At 42.4% G+C, this 19,562-nt stretch overlaps 1 protein-coding gene across 1 annotated transcript in view; it reads left to right on the forward strand.

Moving 5' to 3' along the window:
* DOCK2 (dedicator of cytokinesis 2) overlaps window positions 1–19,562 on the forward strand; it is a 513,031-nt gene that overhangs the window by 473,957 nt on the left and 19,512 nt on the right. Inside the window, exons 37-44 of the mRNA XM_036749404.1 lie at window positions 5,118–5,208; window positions 6,125–6,244; window positions 8,954–9,043; window positions 10,361–10,465; window positions 11,478–11,619; window positions 15,442–15,523; window positions 16,734–16,818; window positions 17,944–18,030. Of these exons, the coding sequence (XP_036605299.1) occupies window positions 5,118–5,208; window positions 6,125–6,244; window positions 8,954–9,043; window positions 10,361–10,465; window positions 11,478–11,619; window positions 15,442–15,523; window positions 16,734–16,818; window positions 17,944–18,030 (802 nt within the window). The remainder of the gene's footprint in view (window positions 1–5,117; window positions 5,209–6,124; window positions 6,245–8,953; window positions 9,044–10,360; window positions 10,466–11,477; window positions 11,620–15,441; window positions 15,524–16,733; window positions 16,819–17,943; window positions 18,031–19,562) is intronic.

The following is a 19,562-nucleotide window of genomic DNA, read 5'->3' on the forward strand; positions in this document are numbered from 1 at the left end:
TATACAAGACATGAACAGTATCAAGGGTGAGGAACCTGCACCTTGGGGCCACATGTAGCCTTCTAGGTCCTTGGGTGAGGCCTTTTGACTGAGTCCAAGTTTTACAGAACGAATTCACATGTGGCCTTGAGGCCTCAGGTTCCCCACTGATGGATAGGCCACAGTCCAAAGACGCCTTGAAGGAAAAGAGCCCCCAGGGAACATTTCTGAGACCAGTGGGCTTAGGGCAGGAAGCTCCTTTGCAACTAATGCTCTTGGGGCTCAGAATTGGGGTAGTGAAGCCCCAGAGGAGAATGCTGACTGGACTTGGCCAAAAGAACTGGGTTCCATTTCTAAATCCAGCTCTAACATTTACTAGTCTTGAATCTTTGGGCGAAGTTCTTTATATCTTGGAGACAGCTAAGGTGGCACAATGGATAGAGTATTGCACCTGGAGTCAGAAAGACTCATCTTTCTCAGTTCAAATCTGGCCTCAGACACTTAATTAACTATGGACCCTGGCAAGTCACTTAACCTGGCTTTCCTCAGTTTCCTCATTTGTAAAAATGAGCTGGAGAAAGAAATGGCAAGTCATTCCAGTATCTTTGCCAATAAAATCCCAAATGTGGGTCACAAAGAGTGGGACGTGAGTGAAAACGACTGACAACAAACTTTATGTCTTAGAGTCTCATTTGTTTTATCTGTGAAATGAACAGAGAGACCTAAGAATGTGGTTACCTAGGGCAGTATCATAATATATCTCAGAATATAAATGCCGTGAAAGTGCTCTCAGGTGAGGGGTATCACCCTGTTGGAGGCACACAGAGACTCTGGAACACTTGCATGAGACTGCTGTTGGTGAGACCACTCCATGGAGGTGCGTAGGAAACAGGGCAGAGGGGCAGTAGGAATTTACCAGCTGCCAACCTTTGTACAGCATCCTATTTTTTGGTTAGGTGTTAAGTTCTTTTTTTTCTTCTGTGCTTCTTGTGCATTGTGTTGGCTGTGCCCTCTTAATTTAGCACCTCTGGGCAAACCTCTAGTTACCCCATCTTGGTGAAAATTAGGATAACAATACTAAGAGGGACAAGGAAAGACAAGGTATAATTTGTAAAGTCCTCTATAAAAGTGACCTCTCATAACTATCATTTAAGAATGTGATTTTTTTAATTGAGATCTGTTGGTCACACACACACACACACACACACACACACGTACACACACACACAGAGGAGATATTCTACATCTTTCAGAAATGGTGTGCTTTCCTGTCTAAAATCTTTAACCAGATCCCAGTCCTCTCCAAACGTTCTTTATAGTCAAGTCCTATAAATGTGTATATCATATACCCTTGAGCTAAAAAAAATTACCCTTCCCTAATCCCTGTGGCTTATCCTCTTCCAAACTATAATCACTTATTAAATTCTTCACCAAAGTGACAAGCTGAGTAGTGAGGAGGACAGAAAGAAGAGAAACTGGTACACTCAAAAGGCCAACCTAACGTCTCCTATCTTGAGTTTAAGAACCTGACTTACAGATGAATGCTAAGTATAATAAGTAGAGAAAAAGAGCAAAAATAAGAGAAACAAATCCTATGTCGACAAGCATTTATCCAGTGCTTACCGTGTGCTAGGCACTATGCTAGGTGCTGGGGATCCAAAGATCAAAATAAAACAGTTGCTGCCCCCAGGAAGCTTAGGTTCTTTGCCCTTATTCCTAGGGATGCTCTTGGCTGTTGAGCAATAAGCTGGGATGTCTGGTCTAATGAGAAGTTCCCCAAGATGAGTCCTGAGGGTGCCATGAGCCCACTGTGCCCATATTCCCCAAATTTCCTCCCACCATCAAGCCCCAAAGTTCACTTGCCTCACCCTTCTGCCTTTCCCCTCAGGACCACTTAAGCCAATAGCTCACACACGACTGTGTTCAAATGCAATCTATGTGTATCCCTCAAATAGTCATTTCTTAGGAGAGACTTTCTTTTTCAATTAGCAATGATCCTTCATTGTCATAATCTTTCCTCCCAACCTTTGGTCTTCCCTTTCCACATCGTCTATGAGAGGCCACAGGTTTCCATTCTTTTCTTGCCCTGCTATCTTTGAAATCACTTTCCACTTTAAAAAAAAGGTTTTACTGTTAACTTCATGACATAATGGAGGGGATAGGAATGCCAAACTCAGAACCAGGAGTCATGGGCTCATATCCTGCCTCTGACACTAGCTGTGTGAACGTAGGTCTCTCTGGGATATTCTCATATGTAAAATGAAAGAATATTATTTCCAATAGCTGGTTTATGGAATTATTGTGGGAAAAGCACTTTGTAGAACTAAAGTTCTGCAAAGCTCTAGGACATCTACTTGGCACAGTGGATAGAGCACCAGGCCTGGAGACAGGAAGACCTGAGTTCAAATCTGGCCTCAGATACCTATTAGCTGTGTTACCCTGGACAAGTCACTTAACCCCATTTGCCTCAGTTTCCTCATCTATAAAATGAGCTAGAGAAGGGAATGGCAAACCACTTCAGTGTCTTTGCCAAGAAAATCCCAAATGGGGTGAGTCAGACATGACTAATGGGCAAGGAAGGAAGGAAGGAGAAAAGGGAGAGAGAGAGAGAGAGAGAGAGAGAGAGAGAGAGAGCGAGAGAGAGAGAGAAAAGAAAGGAAGGAAGGAAGGAAGGAAGGAAGAAAGGAAGGAAGGAAGGAAGGAAGGAAGGAAGGAAGGAAGGAAGAAAGGAAGAAACTAAAATGCTATAGAAATGTAGTTTTTGTGGAATGAGCCCTGGATTTGGAGTCAGAGGACAGAGGTTTAAATTCCAGTTCTGTCAGTTGCTAACCAGGGAATCTTAGGCAAGTTCTTTGAGCTTTTTGGGCATCCTTTTCCTCATCTGTAATGTGAGGTGATTGAATTTAGTGTCCTTGAAGTTTCCTTTCAGCTCTATATGTATAAAATTATCATCATCATCATCATTAATTATAGCTAGAATTTATAAAGCACTTTAAGGTTTCCAAGGTGCTATACATATGTTATCTTATTACCCAGCATGGAAGAAACTCTACCATAAAATTACAACCAAAGATAGCAAAGTTGCAGAAGTTTTAAAAGTTAACCCTAGTATTTACAAGCAAATGCAAGGAGATCTAGGCCTACTACTTTTAGAGTTCTCACATTTCCTGAATGAACCCCTTGAAGATTTTTGTCCATAGGATCCACTCTCTTTGAGGCTTCTAATTATTATTATTGTTTTAAATTTCTTGGGGCTTTGTTTTCTACAAAATCCCCATTCCACTGCAGAATGAATTTCCACCTTAAATCACCCCGCTCCATATAACCTTTTGTAAAGCAGGAAGGATATGTGAGAACTCCATGGACTAATTTAGTTTACATAAAGGAGTATAAAATGTTTTATGTACACATACATATACACATATACATACATGTATAAATATATATACATATATATTATATCAGAGGTGACTTTAGTCTAGAATTCTTCATGTTAAATATCTCCTTGTCTCAGGAAGAAAAGTGATCTAAGGTCATATTCCCATGAGCCTCATTAGCTTTGTTGATGCTGCTCTCTCCACTGGAGTGAAGTAATTGAAGGCATCTCATTAAGCATTTACCCTCTGCCCACATTACTGAATGTAGATTCCAACAAATGCCCCCAAGAACAAAAACAAAGAGCCACACAGAATCCGTCCAAATTGTCCAAGTAGCTGGTGTGGTGTGGTAGCATCAACAGTCAATTTGTGGGAGGGTTTGGTTTTCCATTGTGATTTCATACTTCAGTTAGTATAATTTCCTAAGACATGCTTATAAAATGTTGTTGTTGTTTGTCCTTCATTCTCAAAGAAGACCATGACATCAAGAAGATGATGCCATGATCTTGAAAGGGAATTTGATTTAAGTGAGGGAGGGCTGTGCAAAGTGACGAGCCTCACACTCTCCTCTGGAGCCACCTGGGTCCAGGTGTAAGATATAGATCTGGATGACTGAAGATGGCCTCCTACTTATAAAATAAGAAACAACTGAAGGAATTAAAGCATTGTTTAGCCTAGAGAAGAGAAGACTTAGGAAGAGTAACTGTATCTGAAAGTTTGTCATGTAGAGGAGAAAGTATATTTATTCAAATAGACACAGTGAGAAAAAAACAGCTTTGGAGTTTGAGGACCTGGGTTTAGACCCTGGCTCTACCTCTTACTGCCCGTGTGACCTTGGGAAAATAACTTAACCTCTCTGGGCTTCAGTTCCCTTATCTGTAAAGTGAGGGGATTGCACTAAATGGCCTTTGAGGTGCCTTCTAACTTTAAATCTAGAATCCTATGGCTCCAGAAGTTAAAGTTAGGACTAGTAGTTTCAAGGAAACAGGTTTGTTTTTATTTTCCTCAACATATCAAAGAACTTTCAGACAATTGTGATAGACTTTCTCAAGAGACAGTGAGTTCCCTTTTACTGGAAGTATTCAAGTAAGATTATCTGGCCACTTGTCAAGGATCCCCTAAAGGGATGGCACTTCATTGTATGATCTCCAAAATACCTTCCAAATCCATGGTTCTTTGATTCTATGATCCTTAGTTCCTCTTAATGATCTATCCATTAATTTCTCTTAATTCTTTAGCTCATCTGAGTCTTCAGTCCTCATGTTCACACCATTATCTCTTCCATCTCAGGACTCAAAGCTACACCATCAAAAAGTAATATACCAAGATGAGGAAATGGATAATGAGTTAAACTAAGGCGAGTGGTTCCAGAACCACCTTTCAAATGTCATTCCTTAATGCCATACCAATGCTCCAATCATTCCATTCTTGAAGGAGGGAATTTATGGTTTTCGAACCATTCTGTGAAGTTGCCCATCTTTAACTCTTATATCCAGGTCCCACATATTTAATCCTTGCAACAGAACTGCCTTTGTTTTCACTCAGTGATAGCTGCTGAGTTTGGGGAGTAGGAGAAGAGGTTTTTAGGGGATTGTAGATTGGGCCTTTGGCCTCTGTCTATCAAATACTGAGGTTATATTAGAGGTAACATTGATTAGCATTGAGATAGTGGTGGGAACATTAGGTCTAGGACCCACCCACCCCAGCCAGGCATATTCTTGGTGAGCTGTGCCTGCTAATCCAGCTCATTTTTCCCAACAGGTACCTATACAAACTTCGTGACCTTCATTTGGACTGTGAGAATTACACAGAGGCTGCCTACACTCTCCTTCTACATACCTGGCTCCTCAAGGTGAGTGAGAGCTCTCACTAGGTAACTTTTAAGCTCAAGGTCCCTTCTGAGCCTAAAAACAGAAGAGAGCAAGGTCCCATCAGATCCACATGAAAGGTTGAAAAAATAATCCATCAAATAAACAGAAAAAGGAGGGAGTTTTTCTCCAAATAAATGGCATAGCATATTTTTTTTCCTTCTTTATCCCTAAATTAACTGGGAGGTTTGGCATCATGAGATCTAAGTTTAAAGGGTTCTTCATAGTTAACGGTAATAATTAAACAACAAAAAACCCTCAAAGTTATGTAACATCTGAGCTGTGTTAATCATTAGCATGCTCCTGCTGTTCTATTTTCCTTTTTGAAAATCATTACAGTAAAGAAATGATTTTTTAGGCTTCTTAAGATTTTTTGTCCTTAATGAGTTTGGAGTGATTCCCTTCCAACCACAAGCTCTGAACTAGCCGATAATGCTGATGAACATTATTTAGGAAACACCCAGTTATGTTTCACAAAAGATAATTCAAAGGGAGTAATGCTCTGATGGAAATTTGCAACCCAGAGTAGTTTTGGAATGCAGAGGATAGGGGCATGCCCAGGGATTCATCTTTAACCACTGATATCACAGCTGCAATTTTTCAAGCAAGCTGAGTTGCCTTTATTCTGATATTCCCACTGTCCAGACAAGATATGTTGGTTGCTGCCAGGAGACTTGGCATTGGGTCCTGAAGAAGCCTCCTGAGGTTACCAGAAGGGAGCTGATTGAGTAGGGCATGGGGAACAGAGATGAAAGAAGGGGGTGGGGTATAGAAGGAGGAGGCTAGGACGGGGAGGAGGATGATACTCTCTGCATTTAATCAGAGAGAAGCTGGGATCCTGGGAAATGAATGTCTGGCACTCTTTCTGAACCAATTTGATTTTCTATGCTTTCCTTGCAGTGGTCAGATGAACAATGTACATCTCAGGTCATGCAGGCAGGATTTCAGCAGTCACAGACACACCGGCAGCTGAAGGAGACTCTGTATGAGACAATCATAGGCTACTTTGACAAGGGAAAGGTAACCCATCTCAAGCCTCCACCCAGATTCTCCTCCTCCACAACCCTCCTTGGGATGACTTCCTGTCAGAGTGAAAGAAGGCTCGCTCTGTTTAAAGGGAGTGAGTTTTTAGGGAAGCTTTCCCTGTCTCTCTCAGCCCCATCAAGATTTCCCTCTCTGAGCTCCTTTAGCCCTTCATTTAGCACTTAATTATAGTCTGCCTAATATTGTACGCATTTGTTGCACTGTTGTTCTTATCTCTCGGACAAGACACTGAGCTTTGTGAGGGCAAAGACCCTATCTTATTCTTCTCCTATATTCCCATGATGCTTAGCACAGGCCTGAGCGCACAGTAGGGATCTAAATAAACCCTTCCTTATTGACCAGATGAGGAATTTTCACTAATAAGGTCTCCTAAAGGCCAAAGAAGAGGCCTTTCCTGGGCCCAGAGTATGCAGTCTTTCCCATAACATCTCCTACTCATCGCATCAGACTCTCCCAAGTCTCCTGGAAGGACTGCAGGGAGGAGAATTGATCTTGGAGGACAGATGTCTTTATTGCCTTGTTTTTGTGCAGGATGAAAGCAGGGGGATGAATGACTGTGATGGAAAAGTCTAAGAGTGAGAAGTAACACCAGTCCCTCATGTTTGCAAACTTCTTTCATTTAATTTTGGTTCTAGTCTTGGTGCCATCACTGAATGACAGGAAGAACCATTTGCGTTTCTGTGGGCTCTTAAGGTTCAGTTTTGCTTTTGTGCCCCCAGCAATCATGTAGTAGTTGTTTAAGTTATGCTTATGGATTCATTGATTACAACCCTATAAACTGGTAGCATTAGTATCATTTCCTTATTTGCAGATGAGGAAACTGAGGCTCAAAGATTAGTTGACACCCCCAGGTACACACAACTAATAGCACGGCTGGGGCCAGAACCCAGAACTTTTGACTCTTCATTCCACTGTTCTTTCCATATGACCTTAGGCAGATTACTTCCTTTCTCAGGACCCAAACTTCCTCTTCTGTAAAGTGAGATGGGTTGGTCTGGGTGAGACATCCTTCTCTCTGCCTTCCCCTCCCTTGCTCAGGGCCAGGGATGGAATGATGGTTTATCTTTTTCTCTCTCTGGACCCATGGGAGTTGGGCTTGGTTCATGTTCTGGCTAAAGAGAAAATCGGAGCCTGGCCTCATGCGCTGACTTGTTTCCTTCCCATCCATAAAGTATTTTTATGGTGCTCACTAAGCTGTCCATAGGTTTACAGCTGGGGCTCCTTTGCTTGGCACATGGTTTTATTTATGTTTACACCCTAGTGCAGAGAGAGCACTTTTGCTTTAAAATGCTCACTACAGTGCACCAGCCTCCCTCTGTCCCACCCTCAAGCTACAACACCTCGATTTCATTGCGTTCCTCTTTTGGAATTGGATGTGGACCCCACTAGGGCCCCTATGAGGGAGGAAAAGTCTGAATACGCCCTGCCCTAGTCCCTGAGACTTCTCATCTGCACCTGACTTTTGGGGCTTAAAGCTGGGGCACTTTCAAAGATCAAAAGTCCTGTCCTTGTGGGTCAGTGGTCACAGAAGGAAAGAGTTAAGAAATTATTCTTCCTTAGGCAACAGTTACTTTATTAGATTCCATAAATAAAAATATTTATAATTAGTTTTTTACATTCATCCACTCCACATATAACCTCACTAGACACAGGCAATGTGATATAGTAGAAAGGTAATTGAACTTGAAATCTGGAGAACCCAGATCCCTAATTCCAGGTCTGTCTCTAACTTAGCTATATAACCTGCAAACAAAGCATTTGACCTCTCTGTCCCTCAGTTTAGTCATCTGTAAAATGGGGATTATAATATTTTATAATATTACAATATGAATATTATAATGTAATGTTATATATTATAATATTGAAATACAAATATATTTAAAGGCTTGATGGGGAGACCAAATATTTTAAGAACAAATAAAAATTTAAATGTTTAATAATAAAAAATTATAATTAATATTACTTGTTAATAATAGTGAGGTATTGCTCAGTCGTTTTCAGTCATGTCCACCTCTTTGTGACTCGTTTAGGGTTTTCCTGGCAAAGATATTGGAGTGGTATGCCATTTCTTATTCAGCTCATTTTGCAGATGAAGAAACTGAGGCGAACAGGGTTAAGTGACTAGCCCAGAGTCACACAGTTAGTAAGTATCTGAGGCCAGATTTGAACTCAGGAAGAGGAGTTTTCCTGACTCCAGCCTCAGCACTCTATCTACTGCGCTACCTAGCTGCCACCTAATATATAAGGTAGCAGGCCATAAGGGATAGAGAGCTGGTCTCAGAGATAGGAAGGCCTGAATTCAAATCTTACCTCTGACATATACTGGCTTTGTGACCCTGGAGAAGTCATTACCTCTAAGTGCCCTGAGCAACCAAAGATTATAATTTGCAGAATGGATGCTGATCTGCATTGATTGGAGGATATTAATGAAATTGCAGGTCCAGTCCAAAATAAAATAAATAAGATGTCATGGTGGGGAGTCTCTTCAATTGGCCATCCTATATTAACCTCCTTTGATTAGAAAGTCTAAATCAGAGGAAATCTGATGAGTGAGTGCCAGTAGCAGCAGAGATGTTAATAAGGAGAGTGCTGAGCACACCAGTAAGGCTGAAGGTCCCAGCCACGGTCAGGGCTCAGCTAACTCTCTGGATCCACTTAACGTTTGATTCCATGCCTGTGTTGTAGATGTGGGAAGAAGCCATAGCCCTGTGCAAGGAGTTGGCGGAGCAATACGAAATGCAAGTGTTTGATTATGAACTCCTGAGCCAGAACCTGGTAAGATCTGAATGCACGTCAAAAGCTGCTGAAACACCCCACTGGGAAGGCTTGGCCGGTGTCCTGGCCTGCGAGTCATATTGACCTGGGCCTTGGTCCACTGAAGAGCGAAGGCTTGATGGAGATTTTAGTGAATGTCCAGGTCTGGCTTTTTTTAAGGGAAAGGGAAGAAAATAAGAAGGAAGAAATATGAATGACACTTGAGTGTGATTTTCTCCCTCCCAAGAATCACTTTGAAAAGAGCTGTTCTGAATAAACCCATCAGGAGCTGTTCTTCTAAGGTGGTATTAAGTACAATACCCACATCATGAGGTTTCCACACACCAAAACAGACATCATACTGTTTTTCCATGCACCAAAACAGACACCATGCTGTATTTAATCACAAAACCAACAAAATAAAAAGGAAAATATGTGTTTTTGATTTGAATCATATTAGGACATTCCCCCTCTGGCTCTTCCATAACTCTCTGCTATCCACAATGAGCAAAGGACAGCTAGCATATTTCTCCAGCATTTATATTTCTGTTTCTGTAGTAGAGGTGCAAAAGTATAGTATTAAGACACCAGAGTGGGAGTCACAGGGACCTAGATTTAAACCTTGGGTTTACTGACTCATCCTCTGGGCCTTAAGTACCCTCTTCTGTCTAATGAAGGGGTTGGGTTAGATGATCTCTGAGAAGCCCTTCCAGCTCTAAATCTATGATCCTGTAATCTTTATTACTTGCATGACCTTGGGTAAGTCACTTCCTCTTTGGGTCTTATCTCTAAAATAGGGGGTTGGCTCAGGTGATCTTGGTCCCTTCCAGTGCTAAATTCTGTACTTCTAGGAGTCTGTAACTTTCCATTTGTCCAGCATTCTCCTCCTCAACCAGCTCCACTCAACCTTTTGAAACAGAGAGTCCCTAGTGTTCCATTCTACTTTATTTAGAAAGTCAACTCTAACTGTTTCTAGAAAGTAATTAATGTCACAGTTTAAAAAAAAGAGGAAAAGGACTAGTAGTTCCCTTTCCTGTGGTTTATTGTTCCAGAGTAATTTTGGTTTTATAGGGTATGTAATTTAAGCAGAAACACAGGCAGTACACATATAAATGCTCTTGGCATACGCATACTTTTTAATATGCATACATAGCCACCCACAGGCACATACACGCGCTGCTCTGTCCACTCATACTCATTTATGCGGGTGGAAGCACACATACTTGAAGTCTCATTTTTTAAATGGCTTGTCCCTAAGACCCCAGTCGCTTTCAAGTTTATGTGTTATTGTCTCACATCTGTCTATTTATTGCTAACCTGTTTTTTTTCTTCCTTCAGATTCAACAAGCAAAATTCTATGAAAACATCATGAAAATCCTCCGGCCTAAACCAGACTACTTTGCTGTTGGATATTATGGCCAGGGTTTCCCTTCCTTCCTGAGAGTGAGTGAGCAAGCTTGGATTTGCGGATCCATATTCTAAATCAGTGTGAATAACTAAGCCCTGGGTCTTTAGTATCTTGGCTTTTGGTATGTTGTCTAGAGTGCAGAGCATCACGATCCAGGACAAATCATAAACCATCCTAAAAAATCATCCTCACCAACAGTCACAAACTGAACCCATATGGTATTACCAGCCACCATGGAGGCCAGCAACAAAGAAATCAAAGCCCCTCCCCTCAGTCTAATTGGAGATACCAAGCATAGTTATATGGAATAGCTAGGTAATGGTTATAAAGCAGCACAGAATCTAGCATGTAGAAATTCAATTAAGAAATTATACTTAAGTACAGAGGGGATAGGGAATAAAGGAACTTGTCAGGAAAGCTTCTTAGAAGAAATGAATCAAGCTGAGTCTTGGGGAGTAGTAGACATGAGATTACAACAGAGATGTGTTGGGATGAGTATTCTACATATAATAAAATGAGTAAAAAGATGGAGACTAGAATGAAGAGAATGGCTTGTAGGCAGCAGAAGGGATGGCCTTGGTGAAGAGCAGAAGAGGTAGGTCATGAGGTGGGTCTCATGTTCAATCGATGAAGGGTCAAGTGCCAGGTTTAGCTTGGGTATGATAGGGAGTAAGTTCCTCAGTGGGAGAATGACATAATGAAGACAGGATAATAAGAGAGATTATTCTGGTAAGCAAGGCATGGAAAATCAGGAGAAGACCAATCTCATTTTAGAAGTGCCCACAATTTCTTTTTTTTTTAATTTAATTTATTTAATATATTTAGTTTTCAGCATTGATTTCCACCAGAGTTTGAATTACAAATTTTCTCCCCATTTCTACCCCCCCCTCCAAGATGGCATATATTCTGGTTGCCCCGTTCCCCAGTCAGCACTCCCTTCTGTCACCCCACTCCCCCTCCCATCCCCTTGCCCACAATTTCTTGAAGGAAAAGTCATTATAGTAATCCTAGACATTAATATGTCTCCACATTGTTATGTCTCCACAGAACAAAGTATTCATCTATCGTGGGAAGGAATATGAGCGGAGGGAGGATTTCCAAATCCAGCTGATGAGCCAGTTCCCCAATGCAGAGAAGATGAACACAACATCTGCCCCAGGAGATGATGTAAAGAACTCTCCTGGCCAATGTATCCTTACACTGGTGGGTGGATGAGCTGGGAAGTCTAGCCATTGACTCACTCATTCATTCATTCATTCATTCATTCATCTGTTCATTCCTTCACTCAGTAGGCAAATATGCCCACAACGTGCAAAGTACCATACTAGGTGCTAGGAATACAAAGACAAAAAATCCTAGACCCTACTTATCAGGAACTTACATTGCATTGACTACATAATTCATTCAACAGACATTTAAGTAGCTATGTAACAAACATACTTTTTAATTCAGTGGCAACGTGTATTGGATATAGCACTCAACTTGGATGTCAGGAAGACCTGAGTTTGAACCCTGCTTCAGATGCTTTCTGATTATATGAAGCTGGGGACATCATTTAACCTCTCTCAGTCTCTGTATGATGAAGTTAATAATAATACTTCTTGCTTCTTAGGGTTATTGTGAGAATTAAATGAGATAAGATGTGGAAATGCTTTGCAAACTTTAATGTGCTATGTAAATATTAGCCAGTATTATTATATATTAAGTACCCTACTGTGTTCAAGGGACTGGGTCAAGAGCCAGAGATACAAAGAGAAAAATGAAACAATCCTTGTGGTAGGGAGCTTCCATTCTTCTTGGGAGATAAAACATGTTTATAAGTAGGTGAAAACAAAGTAACACAAAGTAATTAAAAGAGGGCAAAAGTGCTCATAAAACAAGATATCAAATCTCACAGAGGAGGCAGCGCTGTATTAAAAGGAAGCCAGGGCAGTGAGGTGGCACCGTGGCAGAACACTGGGCTTGGAATCAGGAAGACCTGAGTTCAAATTCAGACTCAGACACTTAGTAGCTGTGTGACTCTGGGCTAGTCATTTCACCTCTGTTTGCCTTGGAGGCAGCTAAGTGGCTGAGTGGATAGAGTGATGGGCTTGGACTCCAGAAGTTTTGTTGTAGGTTTTTTGTCTCAGTCATGTCCTACTCCCTATGACAACATTTGGGGTTTTCTTTGCAAAGATACTGGAGTGGTTTGCCATTTTCTTCTCCAGCTCATTTTTACAAATGAGGAAATTGGGGCAAACAGGTTGAGTGACTTGCCCAGGGTCGCACAGATAGTAAGTGTCTGAGGCTAGATTTTAAATCAGGTCCTCCTGATTCCAGGGCTGGTGCTCTATCCATTATCCAGGAAGACGTGAATTCAAATTTGGCCTCAGACACTTATTAGTTGTGTGACCCTGGGCAAGTCACTTAACTCTGTTTGCCTCAGTTTCCTCATCTGTAAAATGAGCTGGAGAAGGAAATGGCAAACCACTCCAGTACCTTTGCTAAGAAAGCCCCAAAAGGGGTCAAGGAGAGTTGGACATGACTGAACGACAAAAGAATCAATAATGTCTGAGGGAATAGTGACTTATACTCCCATATGTTTTGCAATTTACTAAATGCTTTATACTTTACAAAGCCCTTTCTATATGTCACCTACCCTTTGATTTTTACTGACCACTCTTTGTAGTAGGTGGGACAGGTATTATCATTAACCCATTTTACAGATGTAGAAATGGAGGAGAAACTGTAAGAACAAAGTCACATATCTGGTTTGATCTTGCACAATCTTGGCAGAATCGGGGCTAGAACTGAGGTCTTCTGAATACTACCTCATTCAGCGTTTTATCCACCGCGTCAAGCCACCCCTTTTATTTAGGCTATAGAGGTCTGGGTCTGACTACTGCAGTTATCACCCATAAATCATGAAACAAGCAGCAGACCATTTTAGAATAAAAAATTGCCACCAGCATCCTTATAAGGAAGCTCAGTATAGATAGAATCCCAAGTTCAAGGGCACCTTGAAGTCCAAGTTTCACAGGGTCATCAACTGAGGGTGTGAAATGGAGAGATGAGGAAAAGGGGGGTGTGGGGGGAATGGTTCAAAGTATCATAAAGGTTCTAGTTGTGGTGATGACAGGTACAACATAAATGCAGAGATAGAATAGACAGCCCAGTCAGGCAGGGACATAGTAGAAGAACAGCATTAACCGTGACAGTCTTCAAACATCTCCCCCATAAGCACAAATTAGGTTAAGTCCTTTAAACATGAATAGTAAGTTGCATGGCCTAGCCTGCCAAGTCTCCTGAACCTGATTCCAAATATTTTCTCCCTCAGAGTGATAAATATTCATCTCTAACCTTTTCATTATGTCTCCTTGCCCTTCATTCTTACACTACTCTGGAATGTCTGATTCTTTAGAGGGGAAAATGCCACTGGTCTGAAGGGGACAGCTACAAATGAGAATCTGATATTTTTAATGTAATCCAGTGGAAGGCCCTTACATTTGGAGAGGACAGGATGGTGTACTGACCAGCCACTTAACCTTTTAACTATTGTGTTTTCTTATGCGAAGCCTTTAAAACAGCTTAAATGCGTGTTCTTTTTCTTATATTCTTGCTTTAAAAGGGCGGCGGGGGATGGGGGTGGGAGTGAATGAGGCACTTGAAAGGAAGAGATCTTTTCTTTCGCTAATTCACCCTTCAGCAGCCCTCCTAGTTTAAGCCTCAGGAGCTGTATTTCTTTACATAGATGTATCAGCTGTCCTGAAATTACAGCCACTCATTCATTCCTAAGGAGCTGTCCCTGGAAGAAGCTATGCTAATTGCCCCTGGTGGTAGAGGGAGGGAGAAAGGAATAATCTTATTGGCCTGGGAGAGGTTGCTAAGAACAAGAACCACAATCTTTAACACAAGAACAAGGTTAATAGTTCCAATCTTTAAACTTCTCTCTGTTCTGATCAGAAACAATCCACTGTTTAGGGTCCTGGATTGTTATAGCCAGAAAGGATCGAAGAGGTCAACTAGGCCAACTCCCTCATTTTATAAGGGGTGGGGGGTGACAACAATAACCAAAAAAAAAAAGAAGAAGAAACAACAACAAATGAGGCCCAGCTCTCAATTAATTCTAATAGCTCTGTTTCCTCTAGGATCAAACACAAACTCTTGCTTTACATTTAAAGCCTTTTGTCACTTGGTTCCCACCTACCTTTTCATGTTTATCATACACAACTCTACAATCCAGGCAAGTTGGCTTTCCTGCCATTCCTTCCATATAGCACCCTATCTCCCAGCCGTGACACAGGCTAGACCCCCTATGCCTGGAACTCACTCCCTCCTCACCTGTGCCTCTTGGGAATCCTAGCCTCCCTCCAAACTCAGCTCACATGGCATCTTCTACACCTTTTCCATCACCTTTAGCTGACAGTGTTCCCTCTTCCCCCCACAGCAAGAAAATGGGATTTTGAAGAAGAGGGACAGGAGGCTCAACAAGGAAAGTGGGAAGAAGGACATAGGAAAGAAGCAAGAGGCACTGACTAATCCCCTCCCCCATTCTCTTGCTTCTCATGTATTTTGCTTAAATAATTAAGTGTCTTTTGCTCAATAAATTAAATAATTGATTGAATAAATCAATTAAATAATAAATGAATAAATGATAAATAATAAATTAATTAAATTAAATAAATTTCCCTCTAGCCAGCTTAGGACTAGGAAGAAGATGTTCCTTTTAGGTAGTGGGCAGAGCTGAGTCCTCTGGTGTTTAGCCAACTGATACCTGACAGACAACCTTACCGGGGGGCCTGAGTGGCTACTATTGGGCTTTTAGAACTCGGTTGACAGATAGGCAATGGCCTGTCCAGAGCTCAGCAAGTGGGGAGGTGAGAGTGAGGGGGATTTGGTTGCTTCAGAACAACTTTTCTCTAGGTCGGATGGCCAGGGGAAAGAACCTCCCTGCTCCACAGCCAGGTGTGGTCATTGGAATGTCTCAGCAGTGGCTGCCAAGGTTATAAGCCCTTAACTCAGTGTCATTCAGATATTCAGTGCTTCACAGTCCAGCCTGTCTTGGATGAACATCCCAGGTTCAAGAACAAGCCTGTGCCTGACCAGATTATAAAGTAAGCCCCTCTTTCTATCCTAAGCACAGGGAAGCAGGAGCTTAGCTTCCTGTTTCCTGGGCTAGTGATGAGGAAAGCACAGGCCTCAGCCTCCAGTTTCTCCCCCACCCCCGGCCCCCAACACCCTCAGAAACAGCTCTCCCTGAAGAAACCTCATTTCTTTTTTTCTCCCTTGATGGGGAGTTCCTCCAGAGTAGTCTCAGCTGCTGCCCCTGAAATGGGCCAATGCTGCGGCCAAGGGAGGACAGCATTTCTGGCACCCAGTGCAGTGTGGGCATCCTCAATAAACACAGATTGAATTAATAGGCTGGAACTCAGAGATATGTCAAGCTGAACTGGAAGGGGTGCCAGACACCCCACTGCAGTGCCATTCTGGCCAGGTCCTCCACGTGGAGGAGGGAGGGAAAGGAAGCTGCTTGCTGCTGCTGCTGCTGTTGTGACCTCCGTGTGGGGTGTCGCTGGCTTAAAGAGAATGGAAAGATAGACAGACATTAACTAACAGAACTTCTTGGATGTCAGTGTGAATTCAGATCAGCTTCTCAGGCTTCTATGATGCCCAGACTGTTCCTGATGCAATTTCCATCCAGCAAAGCAGTCACTGCAGCATGCCCTGGGCTGTGCTTCAGGGGTCTTTCTAACAAAGTGTAGCAGGAGCTGACTGTAAAGAAGGCTGCTTTCATTGGGAGCTTCTAGGGGCAGGGAGAAGAGGAGGAGAGCTGCCCATCAGTTCTCTCCAGGAGAGCAGGCTGCCCCATTTCAGCATTGTAGCTGCAACATCAGATGATCAGATGTCAGTGTGGACTGCAGGGAAGTTGTAGGACAAGGTGAGCTTGACCCAGCTCATTAATGAGTCTGGAGAGTTCAGCCAACACGTGGCCATGCTGTTGGCTCCTAAGGAGGTGATACAATCATTTGGCGTAAGGGAGGGATGAGGGATTGGGGGAGGGAGGGATTTGACAAAAACACACAAAGTTAGCCTACTCAAGATTACTGAATTACTTTCTAAAACCATGGAGAAGAGCTATTGCTAGAAAAGGGGCTAGAATATGGGGGACTGACTTTATCATAAGGCATACACTAGTCCTGAAGTTTTCTCTGTGAAAGGGGACATTTCCCCTGAATAATCAAGTTCAGGAAATTAGTTCTGTTCTCCTGTTGTCCCATTCACAGGCACTAGAGGCACTAATAACACATGTCTTTTATTTTTCAGCTTTTATAAATCAAACTATGTGCAGCGATTCCACTACTCTAGGCCAGTGCGGAAGGGAACGGTTGACCCTGAAAATGAATTTGCTGTGAGTATCTTTCAGCAGGGCTCAAAACAATAAGCAAGGTGGGGTCATTGGTGTTTTACTCCAGGGCATCAAAATTTATAAGGCTCTAACAGCCTTCATATTCTTCTGCAATATAGAAACAACTTAGTTTAATACCAAGTTAGCAAGAGTAATTAGCTAAAATACCAGAAGTTCATTGCCTCTCCATCCTGAGGCCATGCCTAAAGTGGTTTCTGCCCTGGCCAGCTCTGATCCTTACCTGATTCAGTCTCCTTAGTATTGCAGAGGTCAGTCTTCTCCTTTGGTGTGGATCTTTTCATACAGTCCACCCCCAAGCATCTCAAATCAACTCTTTCTGTCCTTTAAAAAAATTAAATTGAAGGTATACTTCATGCTCGTGGCTCCAGGTACCCAAATGCTAATCATGGCTTTATCAGAGTGGCTGCCAGAAGTTTTTTGTTTTTTTTTTTTTGGTTTTGTTTTGGTTTTTGTTTTTCAATTCCCTCTGACCCCCTCTGCTGTCAAAGGAGCAAATAACCACCAACCCCAGGATGGAATGTAGCCTGATCTAAAGCTTGAGGAAGCAAAAGCATGACCAATAGATCTCCTCAATCAGGGTCTCCCTCATTCCTGTATGATTCCAAGACTATTCAAAATACCTCATTTTGTGAAGGCTACAAGAGGTCCACGGATGATCGACAAGCAAAACATTCAGACAGCTCTGTTAAGCTGACAGCCCTTTGGCAGAGGGCACATTGGGGTTGTTGATTAAATCAGCCCAAAGAAAAGATATCAACAAAAAAGCCACAAAGACTTTGGAGCTGACACAGCCCCCTGGAGCATTCTTCAATGTGGATATTTCCCTACAGGGAATAATTATCTTCCTCTACCCAGCTTGGGGGAGTGGAGACTTGATTCTAAGGCCCTCACCAGCTATTTCCCCAACACCTAGGGGAGTTTAGGCTTAATGTTGGCAAAACACCTTTGGGGAGAAGTTAGAAGCTTATTTCTATGACCTGCAAAGCTTATTTTAATCTCAGACGGAAAAGTTAGCTTTGTGTCTGTTGAACTACTCGTGGCCCTGTGGGTATTACACAATTTAATCCCATATTCCTTTTCTGCCTTTCTTTGCTCACTGCTGGTTAGTCAATGTGGATTGAGAGAACATCCTTTGTGACAGCATACAAGCTCCCAGGGATCCTGCGATGGTTTGAGGTGATTTCCATGTCCCAAGTAAGTACATGAGCCCAAGGATGGAGTTTATAAGAACCACACAATGACCAGCTCTAGGGGAACTTTTCTGGCTTTAAAGGCATAGCTGACTGCTTGGTTTGGGGTGACTGCGAGGGGACGTCACTCAATCTGTTAACAAGGATACATTAAGTGCAGTGTATGGGATTAGTGATTGTTTCTGATTCTGGCCACAGACTTTGAGGGTCTTCACCTCCCCGACTGATTCTTTTGTGAAGGCAAAGGAGGTCATCTTTTACTTCAATTCTCACTTGGCTTTAAACACTGACTAGGTGTTGCCTCAGACAAACCGAGACCTGGAAAAGACCTTACCTCAAAAAGGCCAAGGTCTCCCACTGCATCTGGGGCCATCACCAGTCATTCTGACCTATGTCTTGCCAATGGACTTTGATGACTCCAGAGGAGACAATGAGGCTGATGACTTTGCACAGCTCTGACTCACTTAAATCCAATTTACTTGTGAGTCAAGACATCACCATCCTGATGTCATTGGTCCTCTTCGAGAACAAAGGATGAACAGCAACAAGGTGACATCTACATGTGCAGTGGATAGCTCTCTGGGCTTGGAATTAGGAAGACTCTTCCTGAGTTCAAATCCAGCCTTAGACACTTAGTAGCTGTATGACCCTGATTAAGTCACTTAACCCTGTTTGCTTCAGTTCCCCATCTGTAAAATGAGCTGGAGAAGGAAATGGCAAACCATTCCAGCATCTTTGCCAAGAAAAGCCAAAGTGAGGTCATGAAGAATCCAACAGCAATGACATATTTGAGCTCAGTCTTGAAAGAAGCCAGGGAAGCCAAGAGATGGAGATGGGGAGGGAGAGCATTCCAGCCAGTGCAAAAGCATAGAGATGGAGAGCCATGTGTGAGCAACAGCCTATATCACTAAATTGTAGAGTATACAGAGGGTGTAAGAAACCAGGTTGTGAATGGCTTTAAATGCCAAAGAAAGGATTTTATATTTTATCTTAGAGGCAATATGGAGCCACTGAAGTTTATGGAATAGGAGAGTAACATAGTCAGACTTTCACTTTAAGAAAATTACTTTGGCATCTGAGTGTAGGATGGACAGAAGTGGGGAGAGACTTGAGGCAGAGAGACCAATCAGAAGACTATTGCAACAATCCAGGTGCGGAGTAACGAGGGCCTGGACTAGGATGGTTGATGTATGGGCAGAGTGGGGGGCATGCATAGCAGAGATGTTGTGAAGGTAGAAGACTTGGCAACAGATTGTATATGTAGAGTGAATTTGAGTAAGGAGTCAAGGGTAACACTCAGGTTGCAGGCCTGGATGTGGTACCCTTGACAGTAATAGGAAAAATGAGAAGACAGGAGTGCTCTGGAGGGAAGAGAATGAGTTCCATTTTGTAGCTGTTGAGTCTGAGACGTCTATGTGATATCCAGTTTGATATGTCTGATATACAGTTAGTGATGCAAGACTGAAGGTCAGGAGTGATGTGATGATTGAATAGATCTGAGAATCATCTGCATAGAGATGATACCTGGGATGTTGG

The sequence above is a fragment of the Trichosurus vulpecula genome, chromosome 3 (assembly GCF_011100635.1).
Source record: "Trichosurus vulpecula isolate mTriVul1 chromosome 3, mTriVul1.pri, whole genome shotgun sequence".
Classification (NCBI taxonomy): domain Eukaryota; kingdom Metazoa; phylum Chordata; class Mammalia; order Diprotodontia; family Phalangeridae; genus Trichosurus; species Trichosurus vulpecula.